This window comes from Babylonia areolata, chromosome 22 (genome assembly GCF_041734735.1).
Source record: "Babylonia areolata isolate BAREFJ2019XMU chromosome 22, ASM4173473v1, whole genome shotgun sequence".
In the NCBI taxonomy this organism is placed as follows: Eukaryota; Metazoa; Mollusca; class Gastropoda; order Neogastropoda; family Buccinidae; genus Babylonia; species Babylonia areolata.
Genome location: NC_134897.1, coordinates 46,353,686 through 46,379,611, shown reverse-complemented (window position 1 = coordinate 46,379,611; position 25,926 = coordinate 46,353,686). Strand labels below are relative to the sequence as shown.

Sequence of the window (25,926 nt, the reverse complement as noted above, 5' to 3'; positions counted from 1 at the left end):
TTGTTATTATATAGCTTCGGGTTAAAAAAAAAAAAAAAAAAGGAAAGAAAAACGTCCTAACCAGATTCGAACCCCGCGTGTTCGGGTGAAAAGAAACTGACTTACCCATTAGACTATCGTGGCTTCGTAACCGCGCCTTCTACCGCACACCAGGGCGGAGGTGCAAAGTATGCGACTGGTGTGCCAAACAACAAGATCCGTTCCAGAAACAACATCACCATTGGCACTTGGAATGTGAGAGCACTAAGAGCACCTGGCAGGATAGAAGAACTAACGCATGAAATGGACAGGTACCGTTGGCACATTCTGGGACTCTGTGAAGTACGATGGAAGAACTTCGGAGAAACAACTACCCACGAAGGCCACAAACTTTACTTCAGTGGCAGAGAGGACAAACATGAACAAGACGTCGGATTTCTTGTTCACAAGGACACCGTGAACACTGTCATGGGTTGTCAGCCAATTTCCAGCCGGATGATGACCATTCGTCTCAGGGCATCCCCTTTCAACATCACAGTAATACAAGCATATGCCCCAACGACAGACTACGACGACGAAGAGATAGAAGACTTCTACGACCAGCTTCAAGGAGTCCTAGACCAGACACTAAAGAAAGACATCGTTGTCGTACAAGGAGACTGGAACGCCAAAGTGGGAGAGAATGCTTGCAAGGACTGGAAAGAAACATGCGGGCGCCACTGCAATAAAGAATCCAACGAAAGAGGACTGAGTCTCCTGGAGTTCGCCAGTTACAACGACCTCAAACTGATGAACACGTTTGGTCCACACAAGGCATCCAGGAGAAGGACATGGCACAGCCCAGGAGGTGATCACCACAACCAGATAGATTATAATATCGTGGTTAAACGACTCTTCCAGTCGAGTGTGAACATCGCCAAAACACGGAGTTTTCCAGGGGCCGATATTGGGAGCGACCATGACCTTGTGATGATGACCTTCAGGCTACATCTGAAGAAGATCAGAAAGCAAGGCCACACAAGGATCAAGTTTGACCTTGAAAAGCTGAAGGACCCACAGATAGCAGAAGCCTTCCAAGCAATGATAGGCGGAAAATTCGCCCTGCTCACTGTCATTGACGCAGACAGATCAGACATGGACATGGGCGTGTTGATTGACACATTCAACACAGCTGTGACGGAAACAGCCAAGGAGATCCTGGGAAAACACCGCTCAACCAAGAAGCCCTGGATCACATCTGACATCCTGGATCTGTGTGACAAGCGGAGAGAGCTGAAAAACAAAAAAGGCGAGACAGAAGGAGCGAAGAAGTACAGAGCAGTCAACCAACAAATCAAGAAAAGCATGATAAAGGCAAAAGAGAACTGGATTAAAGAGCAATGCCAGGAAATTGAAGAAAACCTGAAACAAAACAACAGCAAGAAGGCATACCAACTTGTGAAAAAACTGACCAGCACAAAGCAAGAGCGAACCACCACCATCCAGGACAAAACCGGAAAATGTCTCACTGAAGAACAGGACATTTTGAAGAGGTGGACTGAATACTGCTCCGAGCTGTACGGTCACAGAGCCACAGGAGACCCAGAGGTACTGAACGTCCCTCCAGCAACCAACAACGACAACCACCCCATCCTTCGAGAAGAATTGGAAGCAGCTGTAAAATCGCTGAAAAAGGGGAAGTCAGTAGGAGTGGATAATACCCCAGCAGAGCTAGTCCAAGCAATGATCACAGCCCTCACAACCATCTGCAACAAGATCTGGCAGACAGGGGAGTGGCCAACGCCGTGGACCCAGTCACTGATCATCACTCTCCCCAAGAAAGGCAATCTACAACAGTGCCAGAACTACCGCACGATCAGTCATCCCAGCAAAGTCATGCTAAAGATCCTGCTAAATAGATTGAAGCCACAAGCAGAGAAGATAACCGCAGAGGAACAAGCAGGTTTCAGACCAGGGCGCAGTACAACAGAACAAATCTTCAACCTCAGGATACTGTGCGAGAGGTTCCTCCAACATCAGCAAGACCTCTACCACGTCTTCGTGGATTTCAAGACGGCGTTTGACCAAGTATGGCATGCAGCTTTATGGGCCACCATGAGGTTGTATAACATCAATGCCAACCTGACCCGAGTGACACAGAACCTCTACGACAAAGCCACCAGCGCAGTCTACTTCAACAGTAACATAGGGGACTGGTTCAGAACCACAGTCGGAGTGAGGCAAGGCTGTTTGCTCTCACCAACTCTCTTCAACATCTTCCTGGAAAGAATCATGACTGATGCACTTGAAGACCACAAAGGAACAGTCAACATCGGAGGCAGAGCAGTCACCAACTTACGTTTCGCCGACGATATTGATGGCCTAGCAGGAAAAGAAGAGGAGCTAGCTAGCTTAGTGGACCACCTTGATAAAACCTCTGGAGCCTATGGCATGCAGATCAGTGCAGAGAAGACCAAACTGATGACCAACAACACCAATGGCATCAGCACTGACATAAGAGTGGATGACCAGAAGCTAGAAACTGTCCACAGCTTTAAATACCTGGGAGCAATTGTGACAGATGAGGGATCCAAACCCGAAGTACTCTCCAGGATTGCACAGGTGACAGCAGCGCTCACAAAACAGGTACATCTGGAACAACCGGAACATTGCACTCGGCTCAAAGATCAGACTGATGCGTACCCTGGTAACATCAATATTCTTGTACGCATGTGAATCGTGGACCTTAACAGCTGACAGAAAAGGGAATACAGTCCACTGAGATGAGATACTTTCGAAGACTCCTGGGCATCTCCTACAAAGATCATATCACGAACGAAGAAGTTCGGAACAGAATCAGGCAAGTCTTGGGCCCTACAAAGACCTGTTGACCTTGGTCAAGAGACGCAAGCTCAAATGGTATGGCCATGTCATGAGATCATCGGGGCTTGCCAAGACATTCCTGCAGGGCACAGTGCAAGGGGGGAGAACTTGAGGAGAGGCAGACAGAGGAAGAGATGGGATGACAACATCCCAGAATGGACGGGCTTGAGGTTGAGCGATACAATCAGGAGGTCAGAAAACCGAGAGGATTGGAGGATGCTGGTTGCCAGATCACCTGTGGCGCCCCAACGGTCCACAAGACTGGATAGGTGAGGTGAGGTGAGGTTTTAAAGGGCGATAAATCAACTGCAGTATTCGCAGTGACAATTTTTAACAGTGAATTCCAACTGATTCTGTGGATATTTTTATGGCAGTTTGGGGCATAATTCAGTAAGTGATGAGGCGTTCACAAATCTTTCTCTGAATAAATATTTAACGGTCTCCTTCTCCAACTTTCCATCACATGTTATCGTGTATTGTCCATTGATTATGACGGGCGCAATAGCCGAGTGGTTAAAGCGTTGGACTGTCAATCTGAGGGTCCCGGGTTCGAATCACAGTGACGGCGCCTGGTGAGTGAAGGGTGGAGATTTTTACGATCTCCCAGGTCAACATATGTGCAGACCTGCTAGTGCCTGAACCCCCTTCGTGTGTATACGCAAGCAGAAGATCAAATACGCACGTTAAAGATCCTGTAATCCATGTCAGCGTTCGGTGGGTTATGGAAACAAGAACATACCCAGCATGCACACCCCCGAAAACGGAGTATGGCTGCCTACATGGCGGGGTAAAAACGGTCATACACGTAAAAGCCCACTCGTGTATATACGAGTGAACGTGGGAGTTGCAGCCCACGAACGCAGAAGAAGAAGTCCATTGATTATAAGATTGAACGGGCAGGTCAACAACTTGAAACAAAATGGCGTCGTTCGCGTTCGCGAAGAATATGAGCACGCGCTTTGAATGTGTATAAATATGTGTACGCAATTGATTTTTGCCCATGACCTTCAGGGTTCAGCCAATAGATCTGTAAAGTCCACTCGTATTGATTTTAGTATTTTCCTAAAAAGACCACTTGGACGAATGAACATAGTGAAAGCCCTGTACACTGAGAGTAAAACACACAAGCTTTTTATGTATTGAGTATAATTTCAAAATGTAATGTTTAAGATGAGAAAGATCAGTTTAAAGCAAATGAAGTCCCCTAGCATTAATTACAGATTAATTTCCCTTTTTTACTATCTGCACCAAAACGTTTGCAAAATAAATAAAACTTCCATGCTTAGCAAAAGAAGTTCCTGTTTGAACAAAAAATGATGATAATGACTGCTCTTGCTGTTGTGTCAGAATATCAGATCAAAGTTTCAAGTTTAGAGAATACAAAAAATATAAATATGACAGTAAATGCAGTTTGCATATAATTAGGCTTCTTTTTTTAAACAAATTTTGTGCCCATCCCAGAGGTGCAATATTGTTTTAAACAAGATGACTGGAAAGAACTGAATTTTCCCTATTTTTATGCCTAATTTGGTGTCAACTGACAAAGTATTTGCAGAGAAAATGTCAATGTTAAAGTTTACCACGGACACACAGACACACACAGACAACCGAACACCGGGTTAAAACAGATACTCACTTTGTTTACACAAGTGAGTAAAAAACCATTGTGACTGTTATTATTCACTCTCAGAACCCCCAGCCCCCAATTATTATAGGATGTTATTTGTTGATAATTTGATACATATGCATGAATGTATGTATGTGTATATAAGAAAGTTTATTGTGGGTGGTTGAGCTGACAGATATTTTATGTTGGACTAATTTTCTGTCTTCTTCTTCTTCGTTCGCAGGCTACAGCTCCCACGTTCACTCGCATATACACGAGTGGGCTTTTACGTGTATGACCGTTTTTACCCCGCCATGTATGCAGCCATACTCTGCTTTGGGGGCTGTGCATGCTGGGTATGTTCTTGTTTCCATAACCCACCGAACACTGACATGGATTACAGGATCTTTAACGTGCGTATATGATCTTCTGCTTGCGTATACACACGAAGGGGGTTTAGGCACTAGCAAGTCTGCACATATCTTGACCTGGGAGATCGTAAAAATCTCCACCCTTTACCCACCAGGCGCCGTCACCGTGATTCGAACCCCGGACCCTCAGATTGAAAGTCCAACGCTTTAACCATTAGGCTATTGCGCCCGTCTACTAATTTTCTGTATTTGCGCTAATTGTGCATGTGTTCAGAATATTGATTTTGTTTCTTTATTTGATCTCAAGTCTGTTAAATTGTGTCCGAAGAACTGTCCAGTCAATGACAGTAAAACATGAAAGCATCTCTCTCTCGAGACAATGTAACGGACATGGTTTATCTGAAATACAAATGGCGAGCGTTGATTACAACTGACGCATTTTTCGCAAAGTGTATTCAATGTTTTAGGCCTGCTTATACTTTCTGGATAGGTTTACAATCAACTGTGAATGATGGGTTGGTTTTCCTGGAGAAAAAAAAATCACTGTCGGAATCAACTTCTTCATATTGTTGTTGCTGTCATTATTGTTGTTACTGACTGGTAGCGAGGTAGAAAGTGGGGGTGGTCAGTGGGGGTGTATTCCCTAATACTTGTAACCGTCACAAGTTTGCATTCGTTCAGTCTTTTTTTAAAATTTTTATTGTTTTAATTATTATTAATTTTTTTGTTATCTTTTACTTTATTTATTTTATTGTTATTTCATTATTATTATTATTTTTATTCATTTACATTTTTTTCCCCTCAAGGCCTGACTAAGCGCGTTAGGTTACGCTGCTGGTCAGGCATCTGCTTGGCAGATGTGGTGTAGCGTATATGGATTTGACCGAACGCAGTGACGCCTTCTTGACCTATTTTGTTTATTCATCAAACTCTCTGAAAAATAGTTAAGAAATTTGCAGTTGCAAGAAGAAATCTATGAACGTTAGTTTATCGTGCCCACTACTGCATGAGAGGACGGGATCCTCTGGGAGTGGAGTGCACACATTGGCTGGAGGAGAGTGACGTACAGAGAGACCTGGGTGTACTGGTGGACAAAGACCTAAGCTTCAAAAATCATGTGGCACATGCAACAGCAAAAGCCAACAAAGTCCTAGGGGTCATAAGAAGGTCTTTCGACCATCTCACGCCAGAAACCTTTGTCTCGCTCTATAAGTCCCTGGTGAGACCAGTCATTGAATATGGTCATTCAGTTTGGCAGCCAAGACCCAAGACCCTACGCACTGACATAGAGGATGTACAGAGGCGAGCAACCCGCCTGATAGGCTCCCTGAAGCAGCTCTCCTTCCCAGAGCGTCTCGCTAGTCTGAGACTGCCTAGCCTGGAACATCGCCGAACAAGAGGTGACATGATAGACGTGTACAAATACGTACACGGAATATACGACACAGATCGACCCATGCTGCACCTCTTTCAAGGCAGGGACACCCGGGGAAACACCCTCAAGCTGGCCAAGGGTCATTGCAGGCTGAGCTTGCGTGCTGGGTATTTTTCCCAGAGAGTCGTCACTGTATGGAATGGCCTCCCTGATAGTGTGGTGACCGCCCCATCAGTAAACGCCTTTAAAAACAGACTGGACACGCATTGGAAGAGCCTGCCTACACTGTACGACCCAGCCTGTCACCATTAATATGCCACGCATGCTGCATAACAAGTGGGAGATATTTTCTGGATCGGTGAACAGGCCGGTTAGGCCTTCAACACCGCAATATACAAGTACAAGTAAGTAAGTAAGTAAGTGAGATAGAGGGGGAGCGTGTGTGACAATGATAGGGGTGGGCTGGGGGACGTGCTGCTGATGGGTCGGCGTAAATGGCTCAACTGCAGTACACTACTACAGAGAGAGAGAGAGAGAAAGAGCGCACAATGATACATTAACATGTTTTGAGTATATCTTCATTCATGCATTGCGCGTGTTTGCATTCGAATGACTCTGAAAGGGTGGGACACGTTTTGATGACTCGACAGCGACCAGTAGTGTTTTGGCCTGCATGAACTTGCTTGACCCGGAAGAGGAAATAATTACAAAGTTAAAATAGCCCTTCTATAAACGCTTCTGCACTTAAAAGATAAAATCATTTTAATAAAGAGGGGACATACAATAAATGCATTGAACACAAATTCGTACTTCAATTAGAGAAAATACCCATTTATCCGATAATTTTGATAAGTTGTGTTATACACGAATGTAACAGAAATAAAGTTGAGGATTTGAGGTTACATATGGCGGGAGTGCAGGATGATCTGCAGTCGAGAAACTCACGCTTTATGTGACAAAAAATAACTCAGCTCCCTGACATAGCGTGTTCATGTCAAAGAACGCTGTGTGAGTTTTATGAAAATTCTGCTAGATCGTTTGATTAACTGAAGTATAAGTCCAATGCCATTTTTCTGTTGGGTACTTCCGAAGTGATGTCGAACAATTTTTTTCAATCACAATAGCACAGGATGTTTCGGCCTAATCGATAAAGGCCTGACCAGTACGTTCGGTTGCAGAGGTGGTCTGGCATCTGCTAGAGTGGTTGTGCTGTACGTCCCCCTTCGTTCTTTGTTTGTTGTCCTCATTGACTGGGTTGATGTAGTGCAGTGTATAGATTTCAGATCAGGTTGTTGATCGCAGTGACGCGGCCTTGAAACTGAACTGTCCGACCAAGACAGGCACACAACATGAGAACTTATCACCGGACTTAATATGCTTATTGGGTGTGAATCGCATACTGTGAGAATGTGGCATTCACTTGCAAATAAATCCAATCTTTGGAAACGTTTGCTTTCAGCTTTTGGAGACCACCCCTTCAGGAGCCCACCCCAAGCGATTATTATTCGGAAAGAAAAGTTACGGAAAACAAACATGTTTGCATAAAAAAAAGAACATGGTGGTGCATATAAAACAAAATAACATGCTGGAAAGAGCTGTACATCTGATGACAGAGGTGATCTGAAAAAGTGTTGGAGACATACAGATATATTCATCAACAGAAACACCAAACTTAACAACTTGGAGAAATACAAAGACTTGTGCTACTGATAGAGTTGCAAGGCAACATAAACTTCTTAAAAAAAAGTGGAGATCTATACTCTCTCTCTCTCTCTCTCTCTCTCTCTTAAGCATAACATTTTACCATCCAAATATTTATGTTTCAAAAGCAAGAAATGTTGATGAGAGAACTACCCTTTGTCGGTAAGTATGTTATTTAAACGTAATTTTAGATAGAAAATTTCCTTTACTGCAGATTGGCAGATGAACAACATGTGATTATGTCATGCTCTTTATCCTGTCTGTTGTTGGATTATACCAGAGCCTCATCTCTGGACATACACTGGGCTTGTTCAGGATCTTTGTGTTTTTGTCAGTGTTAGGGTGTATATATGTGTGTGCATGCATGCGTGCGTGTGTGTGTATACATGATTCACTACCCCAGCTATTGCTTGTGTGCACCTTTTTTTGTGTACTTATAATAATAGACACTGTACACTAGTTATGTAGATGGGCTGAAGTTTTTACTTCATGTGAACAATTTTATCTTTTCTGTTTACATTTTGCACATTTTATCCCCATTTAGAAATTGGACTAAATGCCTATATGTTAAGAATGACTATGTCCTGATGACGATGTCCTGATGACTATGTCCTGATGACGATGTCCTGATGACTATGTCCTGCTATTTACATCATGTCCACTCTGGAGGCTTACTTTTTTTTTTTAACATGTTCATTGTTAGTACAGTTCAATTTCAACCAGCTTTATTCGTTCATTGTTAGTACAGTTCAATTTCAACCAGCTTTATTCCACATTTGTGAAAGTCTACTGTTGCCTCTGCCAGGCCATACAAGGATCATTATCTGTATATATGCTTTGTGTTTTGGTGATTTCATTCAGGTCTTTCTCACAAAATATCACACATTTTTTTTGCTTATTCTAGCTTGGATCTCGATGTAGCCACATAACTCTTCTGCAATTAATTATGATACATGTATAGGCATCCTGGCCAAATCTGTTGAACTTAGAGCCTTGGAGTTGGACTTTTGATGTAGTGATCACCAGCGGTCGGAGTTTGAAACCTCATTTCAGCATGGTGTTATAAAGGCACTATAGTCCAGTTTTCTGACTTCACCCATGTGTGAATGGTATCTGACTTAGGTCCAGGAAACTCGAAGTGGTAGAAGGAGAGGGTAGGGCCCTGCCTTCTTGTTGTGAACCCTAAACACCATGAATACATGAACTAACTTCCTCTGCTGTCTACAGCCCTAAACACAGTGAATACATGAACTAACTTCCTCTGCTGTCTACAGCCCTAAACACAGTGAATACATGAACTAACTTCCTCTGCTGTCTACAGCCCTAAACGCAGTGAATACATGAACTAACTTCTCTGCTGTCTACAGCCCTAAACACTGAATACATGAAGTAACTTCCTCTGCTGTCTACAGCCCTAAACGCAGTGAATACATGAACTAACTTCTCTGCTGTCTACAGCCCTAAACACAGTGAATACATGAACTAACTTCTCTGCTGTCTACGGCCCTAAAAACAGTGAATACATGAATTACTGCTGTCTACAGCCTTAAAAGGTTGTGGGACTTTAAACTGCTGGCAGTGCCTTGGCAGAATTGTTAGGCTTCTGATCCAGTGGTCACCAGTGATTAGAGTTCAAGTCCCTATGTTGGCATGGTGTATCATTGGGGAAAAATGTGTGTGTGTGTGTGTTACAGATTTTGTAACGCTGTCTTCAGCATTGTTTCTTTTTGTTGTCTTTTTTTTTTTTTTTTTTTTTGAAAGGTTTATCACAAATGGAGGACGTGAGTGAGTGAAGGAATGGAGAAAGACTTGTATGAGGAGAATTCGGATCTGTTTGGAAGCAGCCGTTTTATCGTGCTTACCTCGCAAGTTGACTCGCAGCCGGGCTCTGCCCTAGATCTGCCAGCTTTGCACCAGGTAAGCTATCACCACATGAATGTAACTTTCACTATTAACCTTGGCTCTATCAGTGTCAATAAAATGAATGTTTGTTTTTCCTTTCCAGGATACTCCAGCTGAAACCATTATCTTTTTTGAAAATCTAGAAGTCTCATGATAGAGGTGAGATGGCTGAATTTCTCTTTTCCGTTTCCCATAAATGCGATCGTTTTGGTGATTTTTAGCTATCTCTGACGTAAAGTTTTTCTCATCTGTGAAAACAATCCTTTTCACATCAGTGGCCGAGTCGCGGTCATTCAAGTTACGGCAGCGAGTTATTCTTTTCCCTCTAACATTTTGGTCCCTCCTTGATACCAGTATCCTCTTGAAGGGCTTCAGCTCTAGTTTCTTTCGCCATTCTTTGCACAGAAGACTTGCTCACTAGTAAGTTGCTTGCAACTTCTCCAAGAGATTTGTGGGTCCCTGGTTTCTCCTCCTGGGATTGAATAAGTTCCTCAACACGGTTCTTGTTCTCCTCTGAACATGCAGTCTTGGGTCTCCCACTGCCAGTTTTATGTACTACTGACCCTGTAGTGCATATTTTATCGATAAGTCTATTTACAGTGACATGACTACACCCCTTGCCTGGAAATTCCCTTACGATCCTTCTTCCACCCCAGCCTTTCTCCTTGAAACAATTTTCAGTGGTAACCTTATCACTTTCATTCAAAAGCATGGTTGATCCTTCCAAATTGAAACTTTGAACAGAACTGATCTTGGACAAAAAAATCAATAGACTTAATACCCAGACCAGATATTTTTAGACTGACACTGATTGACAGATGCCAACACCTGGCAGCTAGCATGAACATGATGAATGTTGCATTGCACAGCTTTGATATTGGATTTAAAAATTTTTTTTTTTTTATATGCTGTTTTGAATTTGACAATACTCACATAATTTGCGTCCAATCTTTTAGATATTTTGCAGACTTGTTTATGACACACTAAGGTTACTGTGTGAAAATTTTCAATGAATTTGGTTACTCTATCACTGAGAAAATACTTGTCAAAAAGTGGTTCACTTTTTTGGGGACACCCGATACCTGTAGATATATTTGTTCATCTGCCAAAGTTTTGATTTGCTATTAGTCCTGTTTGTTTCATGCGTTTAATGTTTGCCAAAGTTTTGATTTGCTATTAGTCCTGTTTGTTTCATGCGTTTAATGTTGGCCAAAGTTTTGATTTGCTATTAGTCCTGTTTGTTTCCTGCGTTTAATGTTTGCCAGAGTTTTGTTTTGATTCCTGTCTGCATGTCTCATACTGAAATGAATTTGGATTATTTTAATGAGATTTGTTGTTCATTGACCAACAGTTTTTCAAGACAGAATGATAGATAGAGATTTAGTTTTGAACAATTGAAAAATAGAATAGTTTTGATAACAAAACAGACAAAGCACTGCTCAGTTGTTTGAAAAATTGTAGACGTCATTGAAGGTTCTAAGTTCATATCAAATATGACACAATCTTGTTCACTTGTTGATATCTTGTCCATGTTTGACGTTTGTGCGAACAATGGGAGGAATACCTCAACTTGTCCAAACACACACACACGTGTGCGCGAGTGCACACACACACACACATACACACACTATACATATGCATGTATACACAGTGATTGGTTCTATAGACAGTAGTACACAGACAAAATGAGTTGTTCCCAATCCTGGTATTAAAAATCCATTTGTGTTTATGAGGTTAAGCTTTCTGGTTATCAAACATAAAATGAATATGTGTGTAAGTGTACAAGTAATGAAGTATGCATATTCATTCTCATGTGTGTGTGCTGGCACAAACAGGTGGAAGAGGAAAGCAGAGATTCAGAAGTAGTCTACCCTCTCATGGACCCCACAGCTGGAAAGTCAGGTAAAAAAGCAAATCAGTTTTTTAGCTTTTTTTTGTCTTATTTCTGTTTTCTTTCACATTCTTTTATTTTTATTTTTATTTATTTATTTTTTTTTTTTTTTTTATTTAGTCTTTTAACTTGGTGATCAAAGGGTGATGTACATATGGAATGTGCTTATTGCTGTCGATGAATTTTGAAGGTTTCTGTTGCTTTTGATGGAATCTGAAGTCTGTGTTACTGTTGTATGATTTTGAAGGGTCAGCATTGTTGGTTGTATAAGATATGCATTTCAATGTGCAGAAGCCCAGCAACAACCTGTATTCTTTAAATTGCAGGTTCCTTAGTGTTGGTGAGCGACAGTGAGGTGGAAGCGTTGGAGAAGCCAGAGGCCTCCAATGAAGCTTATGTCATTGGGGAAACCGCCAGGTAGGGAACCACTGTTTGGACACTGTGGGAAGGATTTTTTATTTATTAAGTTATTTTTAGCAGGTTATGGATGATATTCCTTTTTGCATTGTGGAAAATTATATAGTGCGACATTAATAAGGTAGTAAATATTTTTTGAGTCCTGATTGGGAAGTGGTAAATGTTTTATTAAAAAATGTAAAAAAAAAGGGTGTGGGGAGTTTAGATGCTTTGATAGTTGCCTGCATTCTGTCTGTAAAGTGGTAAACTTCTTATGGCAGCCTTTTTTTAATCTTTGATGGTACATTGTTTGTCAGAGAATAAATTCAGTGGTATGCACTCCTGGTTGTTTTGTGTCTGTAATTAATCATATAGTGAATCCAGTTTTTCTTTGCCCATTTGATGAAATCATGAATCTTAAAAAAAGTAGGTGTTTGTGATGTTGATGTTCATCTTTGGTTACTGTCTTGAGTTGACAACACTGGCTATGAGACTTGCCAATCTTTTGTGGAAAAGTATTTGTCAGGTTGTAATTCTTTCATGGGACACCAGCAAAAGGATGGCACACACAAAAAGTCGCCTGTGGCAGTGAACAGTCTTGTGGACTAAAACAGTTTATGGCAGTGACAGAGTTAATCTGGCTCTGTTTAGGTTTCAGTTTAGCATGACCCCTTGATGTTCCAAAGTCACCTGTGGCAGTGAACAGTCTTGTGGACTAAAACAGTTTATGGCAGTGACAGAGTTAATCTGGCTCTGTTTAGGTTTCAGTTTAACATGACCCCTTGATGTTCCAAAGTCACCTGTGGCAGTGAACGGTCTTGTTGAACAAAAAGTAGCGTATGGCAGTGAAAGAGTTAATCTTGTTCTGTGTAGGTTTTAAAAATTTTTTTAGTAGTGCTTTGAAAGAATTAATCTTGTTCTGTGTAGGTTTACATTTGTTTTTTATAGTGCTTTGAGACTGTTATAAGGGATGCGGTGCAGTGTTAATATGGATTTAACATCATAGTCACATCATTATTTTTATCATGTTTGGTAGTGAAGACAATATGGAGCCGACGGTGGGCGCTAGCAGCAGCAGCGATGAGACGGCCAACGTGACGGTTATCGCCAGAGAGGGGGCAGCACCACACCAGCAGGAGGAACCCATGTCACAGGATCTGTTCGCTCCTAAAGAAGGTCAGCATTGTTGACAGAATGAGTGATGTCTGGTGTCTTTCTTGTAGCCAGGTGGTGTTCACGTTTTTTTCCTTTACTTTCATGGGATGAAAGGAACCACGATCTCTCCTATGTTCAAGCAGTCTTTCTGTTTATGACTGTGGTGTTTAGGTAGCCATACTGTGTTTTCAGGATGTGCTTCTGTTGCATTGTATGACATTTTATCACAACAGATTTCTGTGTGTTGAATTTGGGCTGCTCTCTCCACAGGGAGAGTGTGTCGCTACAGTACTTTGCCGCCATTTTTAATTTTCTTCTTTTTGCATGCAAGTGTATTTATTTTTCTATCAAAATGGATTTATCTACAGGATTTATTAGGGACAACCTTTCTTGCCATGGGTTCTTTTACATGTACTAATTGCATGCTACACATGGGACCTCAGTTAGCTCACCAGGCCCAGGTTGCCCAGTGCTAACCACCAATGAATCCCATGCCAGGAAAACAAACTCTTCCAATTTTTGATGGTTGGCAGTTATGAAAATTGATTAAAAATACAGTTATCTTCTTTTGTTGTTTGAGTTATCTTCCTGCATTCTACACACAATGAAGTTGTGCATGCTTGAGATAATGTGTGCCTGTGTGTAATGATGCTTGAGATAACGTGTGTCTGTGTGTAATGATGCTTGAGGTAACGTGTGTCTGTGTGTAATGATGCTTGTGATAATGTGTGTCTGTGTGTAATGATGCTTGTGATAATGTGTGTCTGTGTGTAATGATGCTTGATATAACGTGTGTCTGTGTGTACTGATGCTTGTGATAATGTGTGTCTGTGTGTAATGACGTGTGTCTGTGTGTAATGATGCTTGAGATAACGTGTGTCTGTGTGTAATGATGCTTGAGATAACGTGTGTCTGTGTGTAATGACATGTGTCTGTGTGTAATGATGCTTGAGATAACATGTGTCTGTGTGTAATGATGCTTGAGATAACGTGTGTTTGTGTGTAATGATGCTTGAGATAACGTGTGTCTGTGTGTAAAGATGCTTGAGATAACATGTGTCGGTGTGTAATGATGCTTGAGATAACGTGTGTCTGTGTGTAATGATGTGTGTCTGTGTGTAATGATGCTTGAGATAACGTGTGTCTGTGTGTAATGACGTGTGTCTGTGTGTAATGATGCTTGAGATAACGTGTGTCTGTGTGTAATGATGCTTGAGATAACGTGTGTCTGTGTGTAATGACATGTGTCTGTGTGTAATGATGCTTGAGATAACATGTGTCTGTGTGTAATGATGTGTGTCTGTGTGTAATGATGCTTGAGATAATGTGTGTCTGTGTGTAATGACGTTTGTCTGTGTGTAAAGATGCTTGAGATAACATGTGTCTGTGTGTAATGATGCTTGAGATAACGTGTGTCTGTGTGTAATGATGCTTGAGATAATGTGTGTCTGTGTGTAATGACGTGTGTCTGTGTGTACTGATGCTTGTGATAATGTGTGTCTGTGTGTAATGACGTGTGTCTGTGTGTAATGATGCTTGAGATAACGTGTGTCTGTGTGTAATGATGTTTGAGATGATGTGTGTTTGTGTGTAATGACGTGTGTCTGTGTGTAAAGATGCTTGAGATAACATGTGTCTGTGTGTAATAACGTGTGTCTGTGTGTAATAACGTGTGTCTGTGTGTAATGACGTGTGTCTGTGTGTAATGATGCTTGAGATAACATGTGTCTGTGTGTAAAGATGCTTGAGATAACGTGTGTCTGTGTGTAATGATGCTTGAGATAACGTGTGTCTGTGTGTAATGACGTGTTTCTGTGTGTAATGATGCTTGAGATAACGTGTGTCTGTGTGTAATGATGCTTGAGATAACGTGTGTCTGTGTGTAATGGCGTGTGTCTGTGTGTAATGATGCTTGAGATAACATGTCTTTGTGTAATGATGTAATGATGCTTGAGATAACGTGTGTCTGTGTGTAATGATGCTTGAGATAACATGTGTCTGTGTGTAATGGGTTGGGGAGAAATGGGGTGGATGAGTGTGTGTGCGTGTGGATGTGACGTTATCCTGTTTCCTATTTTTGGTACATGCAGTTTATTACATTTTTTTTCTATTGATGGTGGTGGCGGTGATTGTGCAGAGGACAAGGAAGATCAGCCTGTTTCCACACCTTCCCACCATCTGGCCAGTCTGCAGCTTTCGGGACAACCCATGCTGGTTCCAGAGACCTTGGAAGAAAGTTTGTGAGTTGTCATCTGATTCTTCTTTTCCATCTGTGATTTGTGGGAGGCAGCTCTTGTGTTTATTTGTGTCTTGTGTTTTTATGTGTAGAATTGTTTTTACCCCATAGTTTAGGTAGCTGTATTCTGTTTTCTGTGGTAGTGTGTAGAAGTGTTTTTACCCCATTGTTTAGGCAGCTGTATTCTGTTTTCTGTGGTAGTGTGTAGAAGTGTTTTTACCCCATTGTTTAGGCAGCTGTATTCTCTTTTCTGTGGTAGTGTGTAGAAGTGTTTTTACCCCATTGTTTAGGCAGCTGTATTCTGTTTTCTGTGGTAGTGTGTAGAAGTGTTTTTACCCCATTGTTTAGGCAGCTGTATTCTGTTTTCTGTGGCAGTGTGTAGAAGTGTTTTTACCCCATTGTTTAGGCAGCTGTATTCCGTTTTCTGGTGTAGTGAGTTCCCTTGTGGGGTGGAGCTGGGGACTGGTTAGTTTTCTCACTAATTGGAAAATGCTAGAATGTATTTTTTATTTTATCAGTTCTTTTAACTTTTATTTTGATTAATGATATCCCTTTTTTTCAAAGTCCGTTAAGAAATTTGCATCTTTGATTCAACCCTCTATCTGTCCTGTTCCCCCAGCTCATCATACCCCCCCCCCTTACCTGTCCTGTTCCCCCAGCTCATCATACCCCCCCCCCCCTTACCTGTCCTGTTTCCCCAGCTCATCATACCCCCCTCCTTACCTGTCCTGTTTGCCCAGCTCATCATAACCCCCCCCCCCTTACCTGTCCTGTTTGCCCAGCTCATCATAACCCCCCCCTCCCCCCCCTTACCTGTCCTGTTTCCCCAGCTCATCATAACCCCCCCCCCTCCTTACCTGTCCTGTTTGCCCAGCTCATCATAACCCCCCCCCCCCCCACCTTTACCTGTCCTGTTTCCCCAGCTCATCATAACCCCCCCCCCCCTTACCTGTCCTGTTTGCCCAGCTCATCATAACCCCCCCCCCACCTTTACCTGTCCTGTTTCCCCAGCTCATCATAACCCCCCCCCCCCCCCTTACCTGTCCTGTTTGCCCAGCTCATCATAACCCCCCCCCCCCCTTACCTGTCCTGTTTCCCCAGCTCATCATAACCCCCCCCCCCCCCTTACCTGTCCTGTTTCCCCAGCTCATCATAACCCTCCTCCCCCTTACCTGTCCTGTTTCCCCAGCTCATCATAACCCCCTCCTCCTTACCTGTCCTGTTTGCCCAGCTGATCATAACCCTCCTCCCCATTACCTGTCCTGTTTGCCCAGCTCATCATAACACCCACCCTCCTTACCTGTCCTGTTTCCCCAGCTCATCATACCCCCCCCCCCCTTACCTGTCCTGTTTGCCCAGCTCATCATACCCCCCCCCCCCTTACCTGTCCTGTTTGCCCAGCTCATCATAACCCCCCCCCCCCCTTACCTGTCCTGTTTCCCCAGCTCATCATAACCTCCACCCTCCTTACCTGCCCTGCTTTTTCATTTTAATTCTTTTTCTTTTAAAGAAAACTTTGAAATGTGAAGCTTGATACATGAGGATTAGAGGTGTACAATGATGAGTGTGTGTGACCGGACATGAAGGAAGTTCCTTCCCTTTCATGTGTGAAAATTAATACTTTGATAAAGTGTTGACAGTCCCTTGTATGTTTTGACAGTACATTAAACATAATTTCATACTTTTTTTTCACCCTGCAGGGATCAGGAGATCTGTCCGTCACCAGATGCCTATGGAGATATGCCTCACATTATTCCCAGCACCCCCTCCTTGACTATTGCTGAAGAAGGTGTGTGGATGTTTTAGGGTGTGTGTGTGCAGGTGTGAATATGTGTATGTATGTGGGTGTGTATGCGTGAGTGTGAGTGTGGGCATGTGTGTAAGTGTGTGTCCATGTGTCAAAGTGTGTGTGTGTCCATCTGTCAGTCATGTGTGTATTTGTGTGTGTGTGTGTGTGGATGTGTATGAGTGAGTGTGCGTGTGTGAGTGTTTGTCTACAAATTGTCCATAAACTTGTCGTAGTTTTCACACACACAAAACATGCTTTCACACATGCGCATGCACACACACACACACACACACACACTAATCCTGTATTATAGTCTTTGTTATGAAAACCAGACACAACATAAAAAGAATAGTATGAAATTCTTACCCCTGGTGGAGGGGGGGTGGGGGGGGGTGGGGGGAGGGAGCAAAGAAACTAACAGCACAGTATATTATTTTGATTCATGATGAGATCCACAGTAGTGCAGTGATGAGATCCACAGTAGTGATGAGATCCACAGTAGTGCAGTGATGAGATCCACAGTAGTGTAGTGATGAGATCCACAGTAGTGCAGTGATGAGATCCACAGTAGTGATGAGATCCACAGTAGTGCAGCGATGAGATTCACAGTTGTGCAGCGATGAGATTCACAGTTGTGCAGCGATGAGATCCACAGTTGTGCTGCGATGAGATCCACACTTGTGCATTCACAGTAGTGCAGCGATGAGATCCACAGTAGTGCAGCAATGAGATCCACAGTAGTGCAGCGATGAGATCCACAGTAGTGCATTCACAGTAGTGCAGCGATGAGATCCACAGTAGTGCATTCACAGTAGTGCAGCGATGAGATTCACAGTAGTGCATTCACAGTAGTGCAGTGATGAGATCCACAGTAGTGCAGTGATGAGATCCACAGTAGTGCAGCGATGAGATCCACAGTAGTGCATTCACAGTAGTGCAGCGATGAGATCCACAGTAGTGCAGTGATGAGATCCACAGTAGTGCAGCGATGAGATCCACAGTAGTGCAGTGATGAGATCCACAGTAGTGCAGCATGGTAGCAGGAGAAAGCAAGTGAGTTCTGGAAAATCAAACTAGCTTTTTGATAATGACAGTGACATTGTTTCAGGTGTGGAGACGGAGTACAACCCCGGAGAGGTGCAGACCCTGAATTCACAACAGGGCAAGGTAGGGCAGATCTGTTGGTAGGGAGAGGCACACTGCATTGAATAGCTGGTCTTTCTACATTGTTTTTCACCATCAGACATTTGGTTCTTTTCTTTGTTTTAAGGTGAGCACACAGCTTCTTTCAACTCATCAGGTATGTGTGCAGTTCTGCATTTGTATGAATTTAATGAATGGACAGAAACAGAATGCTTTTCATCATCTTTAACATACAGGTTATATATATAGCTCATCAAGTTATGTTTGTATGTGTAAAATGTTGAACAGAATCATTCTTTAGGAAGAGAAGAAAAGTGATTGTTGATCATGGTAATCATTGGTGTTCAGAGAAAACAGATACCACAATCACTCAGGAAAGGTTAACAACTGTGAGTGAACTCACCGGGGTGCTGGTGAACAGATGTAATGTTCACAGCACAATAATTCACATCAACAGAGAGACACCAGAGCCAGCTGACCTGTGTGAAACACGTCATTACACTGGCCTAGCAAGCACACACTTTATGACACGCTCAGCTGTGATTCTGACATAGCACCCTCTCATATGGTAGAATTATAACCACAAGTTTTACGTTATGATGTCCAGTCCTTTACATCTTATATTGTAAAGATTTAAAATGATCCTTTTGTTGTTTTTGAAATGTGTTCATCATTTATTGGGGAAAGTAAAATGCTTGTGCACACATGCATCATTGAAGCGCATAGAGGTGTTAACCTTTACCATTGGAGAGTCCCATGCAGAATTGTTCAGTGTTGTTATTGATAGAATCTTTTCTGTGCACCTGTACGCATGTGCACATTGGAACGCATAGTGCCATTTCCCTCTCACTTGTGTCCCCCTACCTGCATCGGTGAAAGACGTGTCATCTGAATTGCTGCAGAGGTGTGGTGCACAAAGTTGTGACTGGTTGTGTGTTACAGGCCCAAAGGAAATCCCCCCAGTCCTCTTCAGGTGCTCAGTCCCTGACAGACAGTCACAAACAGACTTCAGTGGGAGCCAGTACCAGTGTGAGTGTCAAGTCTTTATGTTGTTTGTTGTGGTTGACTGTGTTGTTTTGTCCTTTATGAGAGAATATTCAGATATAGTTCTGATGTGGATCCGTTGGGTGCGTGTGTGTGTTTTATGAGAGAATATTCAGATATAGTTCTGATGTGGATCTGTTGGGTGTGTGTGTGTGTTTTATGAGAGTTCAGTTTCAGTTTCAGTAGCTCAAGGAGGCGTCACTGCGTTCGGACAAAACCATATACGCTACACCACATCTGCCAAGCAGATGCCTGACCAGCAGCGTAACCCAACGCGCTTAGTCAGGCCTTGGGAAAAAAAACAAAAAAAAAACAAACAAAAAAAAAACACACACACACACACAAAAAAAAACAACAACAAAAAAACAAAAAACAAAAAAAAACCAAAAAAAACCAGGGGAATAAATAATAGATAAGCTTGCATAAATAAATAAATAAATAAATAAATAAATAATAATTATAATATAGAAAAAGGTAGTAGTAATAATATTAGTAATACTAATAAAATGATAATAATAAAACATAAATAAATAAATAAATAAGACAACAATGGTGATAAATGAGCAAATAAATGTAAAAAATGAAGACACACATTCACACATACACCCACACATGCATAACAGAAATGCACCAGACATGCAGTTTCACATATATGAAAGCACAGTCAAATACATATAAACGTACATGAGCTCCAACACACACACACACACACGCATTACCGTGCACCTCCTCTACCCCCCTCCTCCACACACTCATTTCTAGTCTAAGTATCGCAGCTTCCACGGCACACACACACACACAAACACAAACACACACTCACAGAGATGAACACTTACTTGTACAAGCACATATGAAAGCACAGTCAAATACATATAAACGTACATGAGCTCCAACACACACACACACACACACACATTACCTTGCACCTCCTCTACCCCCTCCTCCACACACTCATTTCTAGTCTACGTATCGCAGCTTCCACGGCACACACACACACACACACAAACACACACTCACAGAGATGAACACTTACTTGTACAAGCACACACACATACGCCCATATCTCCCACCCCCAACTCCACACACGTACATACAAAGATCTCCTGACACTTGTGTACAGTTTCACTCTCGCGCATTCACAAACGCACTCAAAAGCACACATACACACAAACACACACAGCCGCCACTGACTGGCCGCAAGAGGGATGGGAAAAGATCTCTGATGCCAAGAACGTGGCGTCTAGTGTGTTGCTCGGTCTATTGTGTTTGGAAAGGCCCACAGAGGCTCTGTTCCGTTTTGAAGAAATTTGCGCAATGTTGGTTTGGAAATGATGCCGATATTTGTTTGATTTGCAAAGCATCGTGCTCTACCTTTCATGTTAGACTTGCGGCCGCTCCCTCTCTCTGCTTCTATTTCTTTGAGGCGATCGATGGTGTGATGGCCTTGTACCTGTTCTTTTTGGTATTCTTTGACTTTTCTGAGGATTTCCGATTTTCCTAGATGTAGGCCGCTCGTTGGTGTTGCGTTACCAGCAAGTCTGTCAGCTCGCTCATTTCCCTTAACACCTGCATGTCCCGGGCAGTATGACCATGTGAGTTTTTTAATCTGAAAGTTGCGCATTGCGTTATGCCACTCTGGGCTTCCCATTCCGTTTTCAATTTTCTGTATGAGGTTCATTGAGTCGGTTAGAATCATGGCATGTTGGTTTCCTGGCGTATGGAAGGACGATAGCCACTGGAGGGCATGTGTCACAGCTTCACCTTCCATCGTTAGGCTGGAGGTTGTGACTTTGTAGGCAGCATTCTCTTCCCAAATTGTTTTTCCATTTTGTTTCGCAGTGAATCCCCAGCCAGACTGGTCTTTGGTGACTGAGCCATCTGTGTATATGATGATGTCCTCTTCTTTACTGTTTTCTTCTATAAGCAGCTTCACTTCCGCATCAGTTTTGCCCTCTGGCCATTCCCGACAATGTCTTCCTAGAGTGGGTGAAATGACTGTGTTGAATAGATGGTTGAGGTTTTCGGGGTTTTTCTCCCATTCTTTTGTTTCTTTCAGGTCTTGAAGTCGGCATACTAGCTGGATTGTGTCTTCTGCTTGCCCCATCCATGATCTTCCTCGTCCTAGACGGCTGCCTTTTGGTTCTTTGACTGCGTCATGCAGTGGGTTTTGAGGGTTTTCTAATGCTTTGAAGTAGGTCTTGACCTGTTCTAACTTGTTTCTGGCCTGCACTGAAGGAAGGTCAAGCAGGTATCGCATGGTTTCTGTGGGCGTGTCTTTTGTTGTTCCAAGGATCAGCCTCATAGCTTCATTTTGGACTCTTTCTAATTTTAGGAGGTTGCTTTGAGACGGTGTTGTTAGCCCAAGTCCGTAGTCGATCACACTGAGGACGAGTGATTGGTATAGCAGGAAGAGGTGGCGTTGTTCAATTCCTTTGGTTGCCATTGCTTTTAAGACTGAAAGGCCCTTTTTGCATTTGAGAACAGTGTTTTCCGTATGTTTTCTGAAGGTCAGCATCCTGTCGAAGTGTATTCCTAGGTAGCGTAGGCATTCAGTTTTCTCAATTTGAATCCCATCGAATGACACAGAAGGTGGTGATTTGCTCGCGGTTTTGTTGTTGAGGGTGCACAGCAACGTTTGGGCTTTCGCTGGATTGATGGAAGATCCTGTGTCTTTGCACCATTGAGCAATATTGTTTAGTTGTTTCTGGACGGCTTCAGTTCTTTCCTGAGCATTTTTCGAAGTTTTGAAGACCAGGCCGTCATCCGCAAGGGTAAGCACCCGAGCAATTCCATTGTTGTTTAAGTCTGCAAGGCCCTTCGTGTAGACATTGTAGAGGACAGGAGAGAGTGGAGACCCTTGTGGCAGTCCCATGGATAGTTTAGAAGGTGCAGACATCCAATCTCCGAGGCGTAGGACGACGGTTCTTTCCTGAAGCGCTGCTGCTATCCATCTTGTCAGTGTCAAACTTACTCCATACCTTAGTAGCAGCTCCATGCGGTGCGCAAACTGGACTTTATTGTAGGCATCTTCAAGGTCAATTGCTACTGCTAGTGTTTCTTCTTTTCTTTGAAATCCTTCATACACCTCATATGCAAAGGCAGCTGCATTTTCCCATGTGGACTTGCCTGTTCTGTAACCACCTTGATTTGAAGGGAGAATGTGCCTGTGTTCAAGATCCCTTGCAAGTTTCCTGGCTATCATGCGTTCCATGAGCTTTCCAACAATGTTTTGCATGGTTAGGATCCGGTAGCCGCTTACCTGACGATGGTCCTTTCCTGGTTTTGGTATGGGTTTTAAGAAGCTGTGTGTCCAGTCCTCCGGCACCTGTCCATTGTGGAAACTGTTTTGATATAGATTGAAAAGTTTGCTTCTGTCTTCTTCCGATAGCTCCTTGATGTCTGAGTAACGAACTTTGTCTGGGCCAGGAGCCGATTCTTTCTTGCATTTAGCTATTGCCTCGTTTAGATCATCCATTGTCAAGTCATCATCAGGTCCAGTCTGCATAAGGGTTTGGTTTAACTCCTCAACATATTTCTTTTTCTCATCTAAGTTTCTTTGATCACTCTGTTGTATGAAACGTTTGAGCAAGGCAGATCCTTTTTCTTCATTTGTCTTAAGCTTGGTTCCGTCAGTGTCTAACATGTCTGGGGTTGTTGTTGTGCACGTTTTCCCTTCCATGCGACGATAAAATTGCCAGAACTCTGTCAATGTTGTGTCATAACTGAGTGCCTCGCAAAACTGTTTCCACTTGTCATTTTTGGCCTCTTGAGCAGTGACTTCAAACTGTTTAGTTTTTTCTTTCATTTTTGTTTCAATATCTTTGTCCGGAGATGGTTTTGTTCTTTCTTTGTGCCAAAGTTTGACAGCCGCATGTTTTTCTATCCAGGCTCTCTCTGTGTCGGTATTCCACCATGGGGGCTGAATAGTTTGCATCCTGTTCAGTGCCGTTCTTTTGTTTCTTCTGCGTCTTAATTTTTCGATGACGGTTGTCTCTTTGGTTTCATACTGAAATGGATCACGCAGTTTCATACAGGGTTTATCGGACAGTTTCTGTAGACTGAAAGCTACCGGGAGGTGGTCGCTGCCTTGGTATGGAAGCGTCTCTGCATTCATTTCTGCTCTGAATTTTGGAGATGTTAGAGCGATGTCGATCACACTGTCACTGTCCCCTTGTCTTGTTCCAAGGCGAGTTGGGGATGTGGTTGTTAATGGGCTAAGAAGAATTTCCCCTATCATTCCTTCAAGTGCGAGTCCTTGTGGGTTGGTGTTCCGCTGGTCCCATAACTTCGATCTTGCATTGAGGTCTCCACAGATAATGACCGAGTCTCCAAGTTCGTTCTCTATTTCCTCTAAAAAGGCCCAATCCTCTTTTGTTGTGCAGGTTCCTGGGTGAACGTAGGCATTGATGAGCACGATGCTTTTGTGAACTCCGTCAGGTTTGTCAAGACGCACCCCCAATAATTCACATGAGTTGCTACACCATTTCTCTAGATTTATGGTGGAAACTTTGTTTTTTAGGTTTTTGTTTATGAGAGAACATTCAGATATAGTTCTGATGTGGATCCATTGGGTGTGTGTGTGTTTTATGAGAGAACATTCAGATATAGTTCTGATGTGGATCTGTTGGGGGTGTGTGTGTGTTTTATGAGAGAATATTCAGATATAGTTCTGATGTGGATCCGTTGGGTGCGTGTGTGTGTTTTATGAGAGAACATTCAGATATAGTTCTGATGTGGATCCATTGGGTGTGTGTGTTTGTGTTTTATGAGTGTGTGTGTGTTTTATGAGTGTGTGTGTGTGTGTTTTATGAGAGAACATTCAGATGCAATTCTGATGTGGATCCATTGGGTGTGTGTGTGTGTTTTATGAGAGAACATTCAGATATAGTTCTGATGTGGATCCATTGGGTGTGTGTGTGTGTTTTATGAGAGAACATTCAGATATAGTTCTGATATGGATCCATTGGGTGTGTGTGTGTGTTTTATGAGAGAACATTCAGATATAGTTCTGATATGGATCCATTGGGTGTGTGTGTGTGTTTTATGAGAGAACATTCAGATATAGTTCTGATATGGATCCATTGGGTGTGTGTGTGTGTTTTATGAGAGAACATTCAGATATAGTTCTGATGTGGACCTGTGTCAGGTCAGGTCACTAGATCTGCTACTGGTAACCTGAAATCCAGTACAACCTGTTCAGGGTCGGATTGCCGGCGACTAAACCGGCACTCTCACCACTCCCTTCCGGGACTGGTGAGGCGGGTGGCTAGACACCCTTATGGAATTAAAAACGAGATCCATAAAAGGGCGTCGGCTCAGGAGAGCCACCGACGGCCATCTAGCTCCACCGTGCTGTGTGCATGCCACACACACAGTTGGCCCCCGGGGTGTGTCTACCCATGCATGCGAAGTCTGGATCCGGTAGAATCTGCGGAAGAAACCTAACGGTTCAACGGAGAGGAAGGCGGATACAGCAACGCACTGTGGAGTGCAGAGAGCAAGATGAGACACCGAAAGGATATCTTGGTCATCCACTGCATCCGTGCTCATCCTCCAGTTGTCTCGACTTAGTCTTGCCACTGGAAATTGGTGGACCCGGACGAGAGAGTGAGGTCGACGTTGCGCAACTCCTCTTCACTTTAAACAAACTCATCGCGCAAGTCATCAGTCATCCATACTGACCTTTCATCCTTCATCATTTCATCACCCCCAAGTCCTGTGGCGACAGGCGAGCGACGAAACGACAGGTGTGGGTACACTGGCAGTCGCAGCCGCAGACCTGCACGCAGGCAGTTCAGGCCATAGGGTCGTTCTTCATCGACAGGAGCAGCGATGGAGCTCGGCAGCCGTCTGAGCGTCTGAGCAGCCCTCTTTAGGAATGCACTGCTCACCTCCCTGGCATGAGGAAGGGGCTAGAAAAGGTGCCCTAAAAATTGCCTGCTCCATATCGCCCTGGCCAGCATACCGCGGCTGGCGGGGACCCTACATCAGCGGTCGAAACAAAGAGAAAGAAAAGAAAAAAACAAGGATCGTTCCTCTCACCATTGGTGCCTGGAACATAAGGACTCTCCTGGACAGAGATAACGTGGACAGACCCCAAAGGAGAACGGCACTAGTTGCATCCGAACTCGCCAGATACAACATCGACATCGCAGCCTTGAGTGAGACTCGGCTTGCAGGCGAAGGTGAGCTCTGTGAACGGGGATCTGGTTACACCTTCTTCTGGAGTGGACGAGGAAGCGAAGAGCGACGTGAGGCTGGCGTTGGTTTTGCAGTAAAAACAGCACTTGTCAGCAAGCTAGCAGGAATCCCAAAGGGAGTCAACGATAGGCTTATGACCATGAAACTCCCACTGGCATCTGGCCAGAAGCACCTCACCATTGTCAGTGCCTACGCCCCAACCATGACCAACCCGGATGAAGTGAAGGCGAAATTCGAGGACCTTCACTCTGTCATTGCTGCTATCCCTAAAGCAG

At 43.3% G+C, this 25,926-nt stretch overlaps 2 protein-coding genes across 6 annotated transcripts in view; both read left to right on the top strand.

The window, feature by feature from the left end:
- Positions 1 to 282: 282 nt before the first annotated feature.
- On the top strand, positions 283 to 6,505 carry LOC143297140 (uncharacterized). The gene is made up of 2 exons (XM_076609316.1): positions 283 to 1,801; positions 5,952 to 6,505. The coding sequence occupies exons 1-2, from the start codon at positions 283 to 285 to the stop codon at positions 6,503 to 6,505; spliced, it is 2,073 nt and encodes a 690-aa protein (XP_076465431.1).
- A 593-nt stretch (positions 6,506 to 7,098) lies between these two features.
- LOC143296874 (uncharacterized) overlaps positions 7,099 to 25,926 on the top strand; it is a 110,974-nt gene continuing 92,146 nt past the window's right edge. For 4 of the 5 annotated variants that reach the window (XM_076608851.1, XM_076608852.1, XM_076608853.1 and 1 more), the window contains exons 1-9: positions 7,099 to 7,201; positions 9,656 to 9,811; positions 11,632 to 11,698; positions 12,014 to 12,104; positions 13,120 to 13,259; positions 15,376 to 15,478; positions 17,175 to 17,263; positions 18,372 to 18,430; positions 19,349 to 19,435. In XM_076608851.1, the coding sequence (XP_076464966.1) occupies positions 9,692 to 9,811; positions 11,632 to 11,698; positions 12,014 to 12,104; positions 13,120 to 13,259; positions 15,376 to 15,478; positions 17,175 to 17,263; positions 18,372 to 18,430; positions 19,349 to 19,435 (756 nt within the window). In that variant the 5' untranslated portion in view covers positions 7,099 to 7,201; positions 9,656 to 9,691. The other variant, XM_076608850.1, reaches the window with a different exon arrangement.

Coding starts and splice junctions, on each gene's coding strand:
- LOC143297140 (XM_076609316.1), top strand. CDS start 283: ATGGACAGGTACCGTTGGCACATTCTGGGACTCTGTGAAGTACGATGG. Junction 1,802..5,951: donor CATCACTCTCCCCAAGAAAG/GCAATCTACAAC, acceptor CACATGCAACAG/CAAAAGCCAACAAAGTCCTA.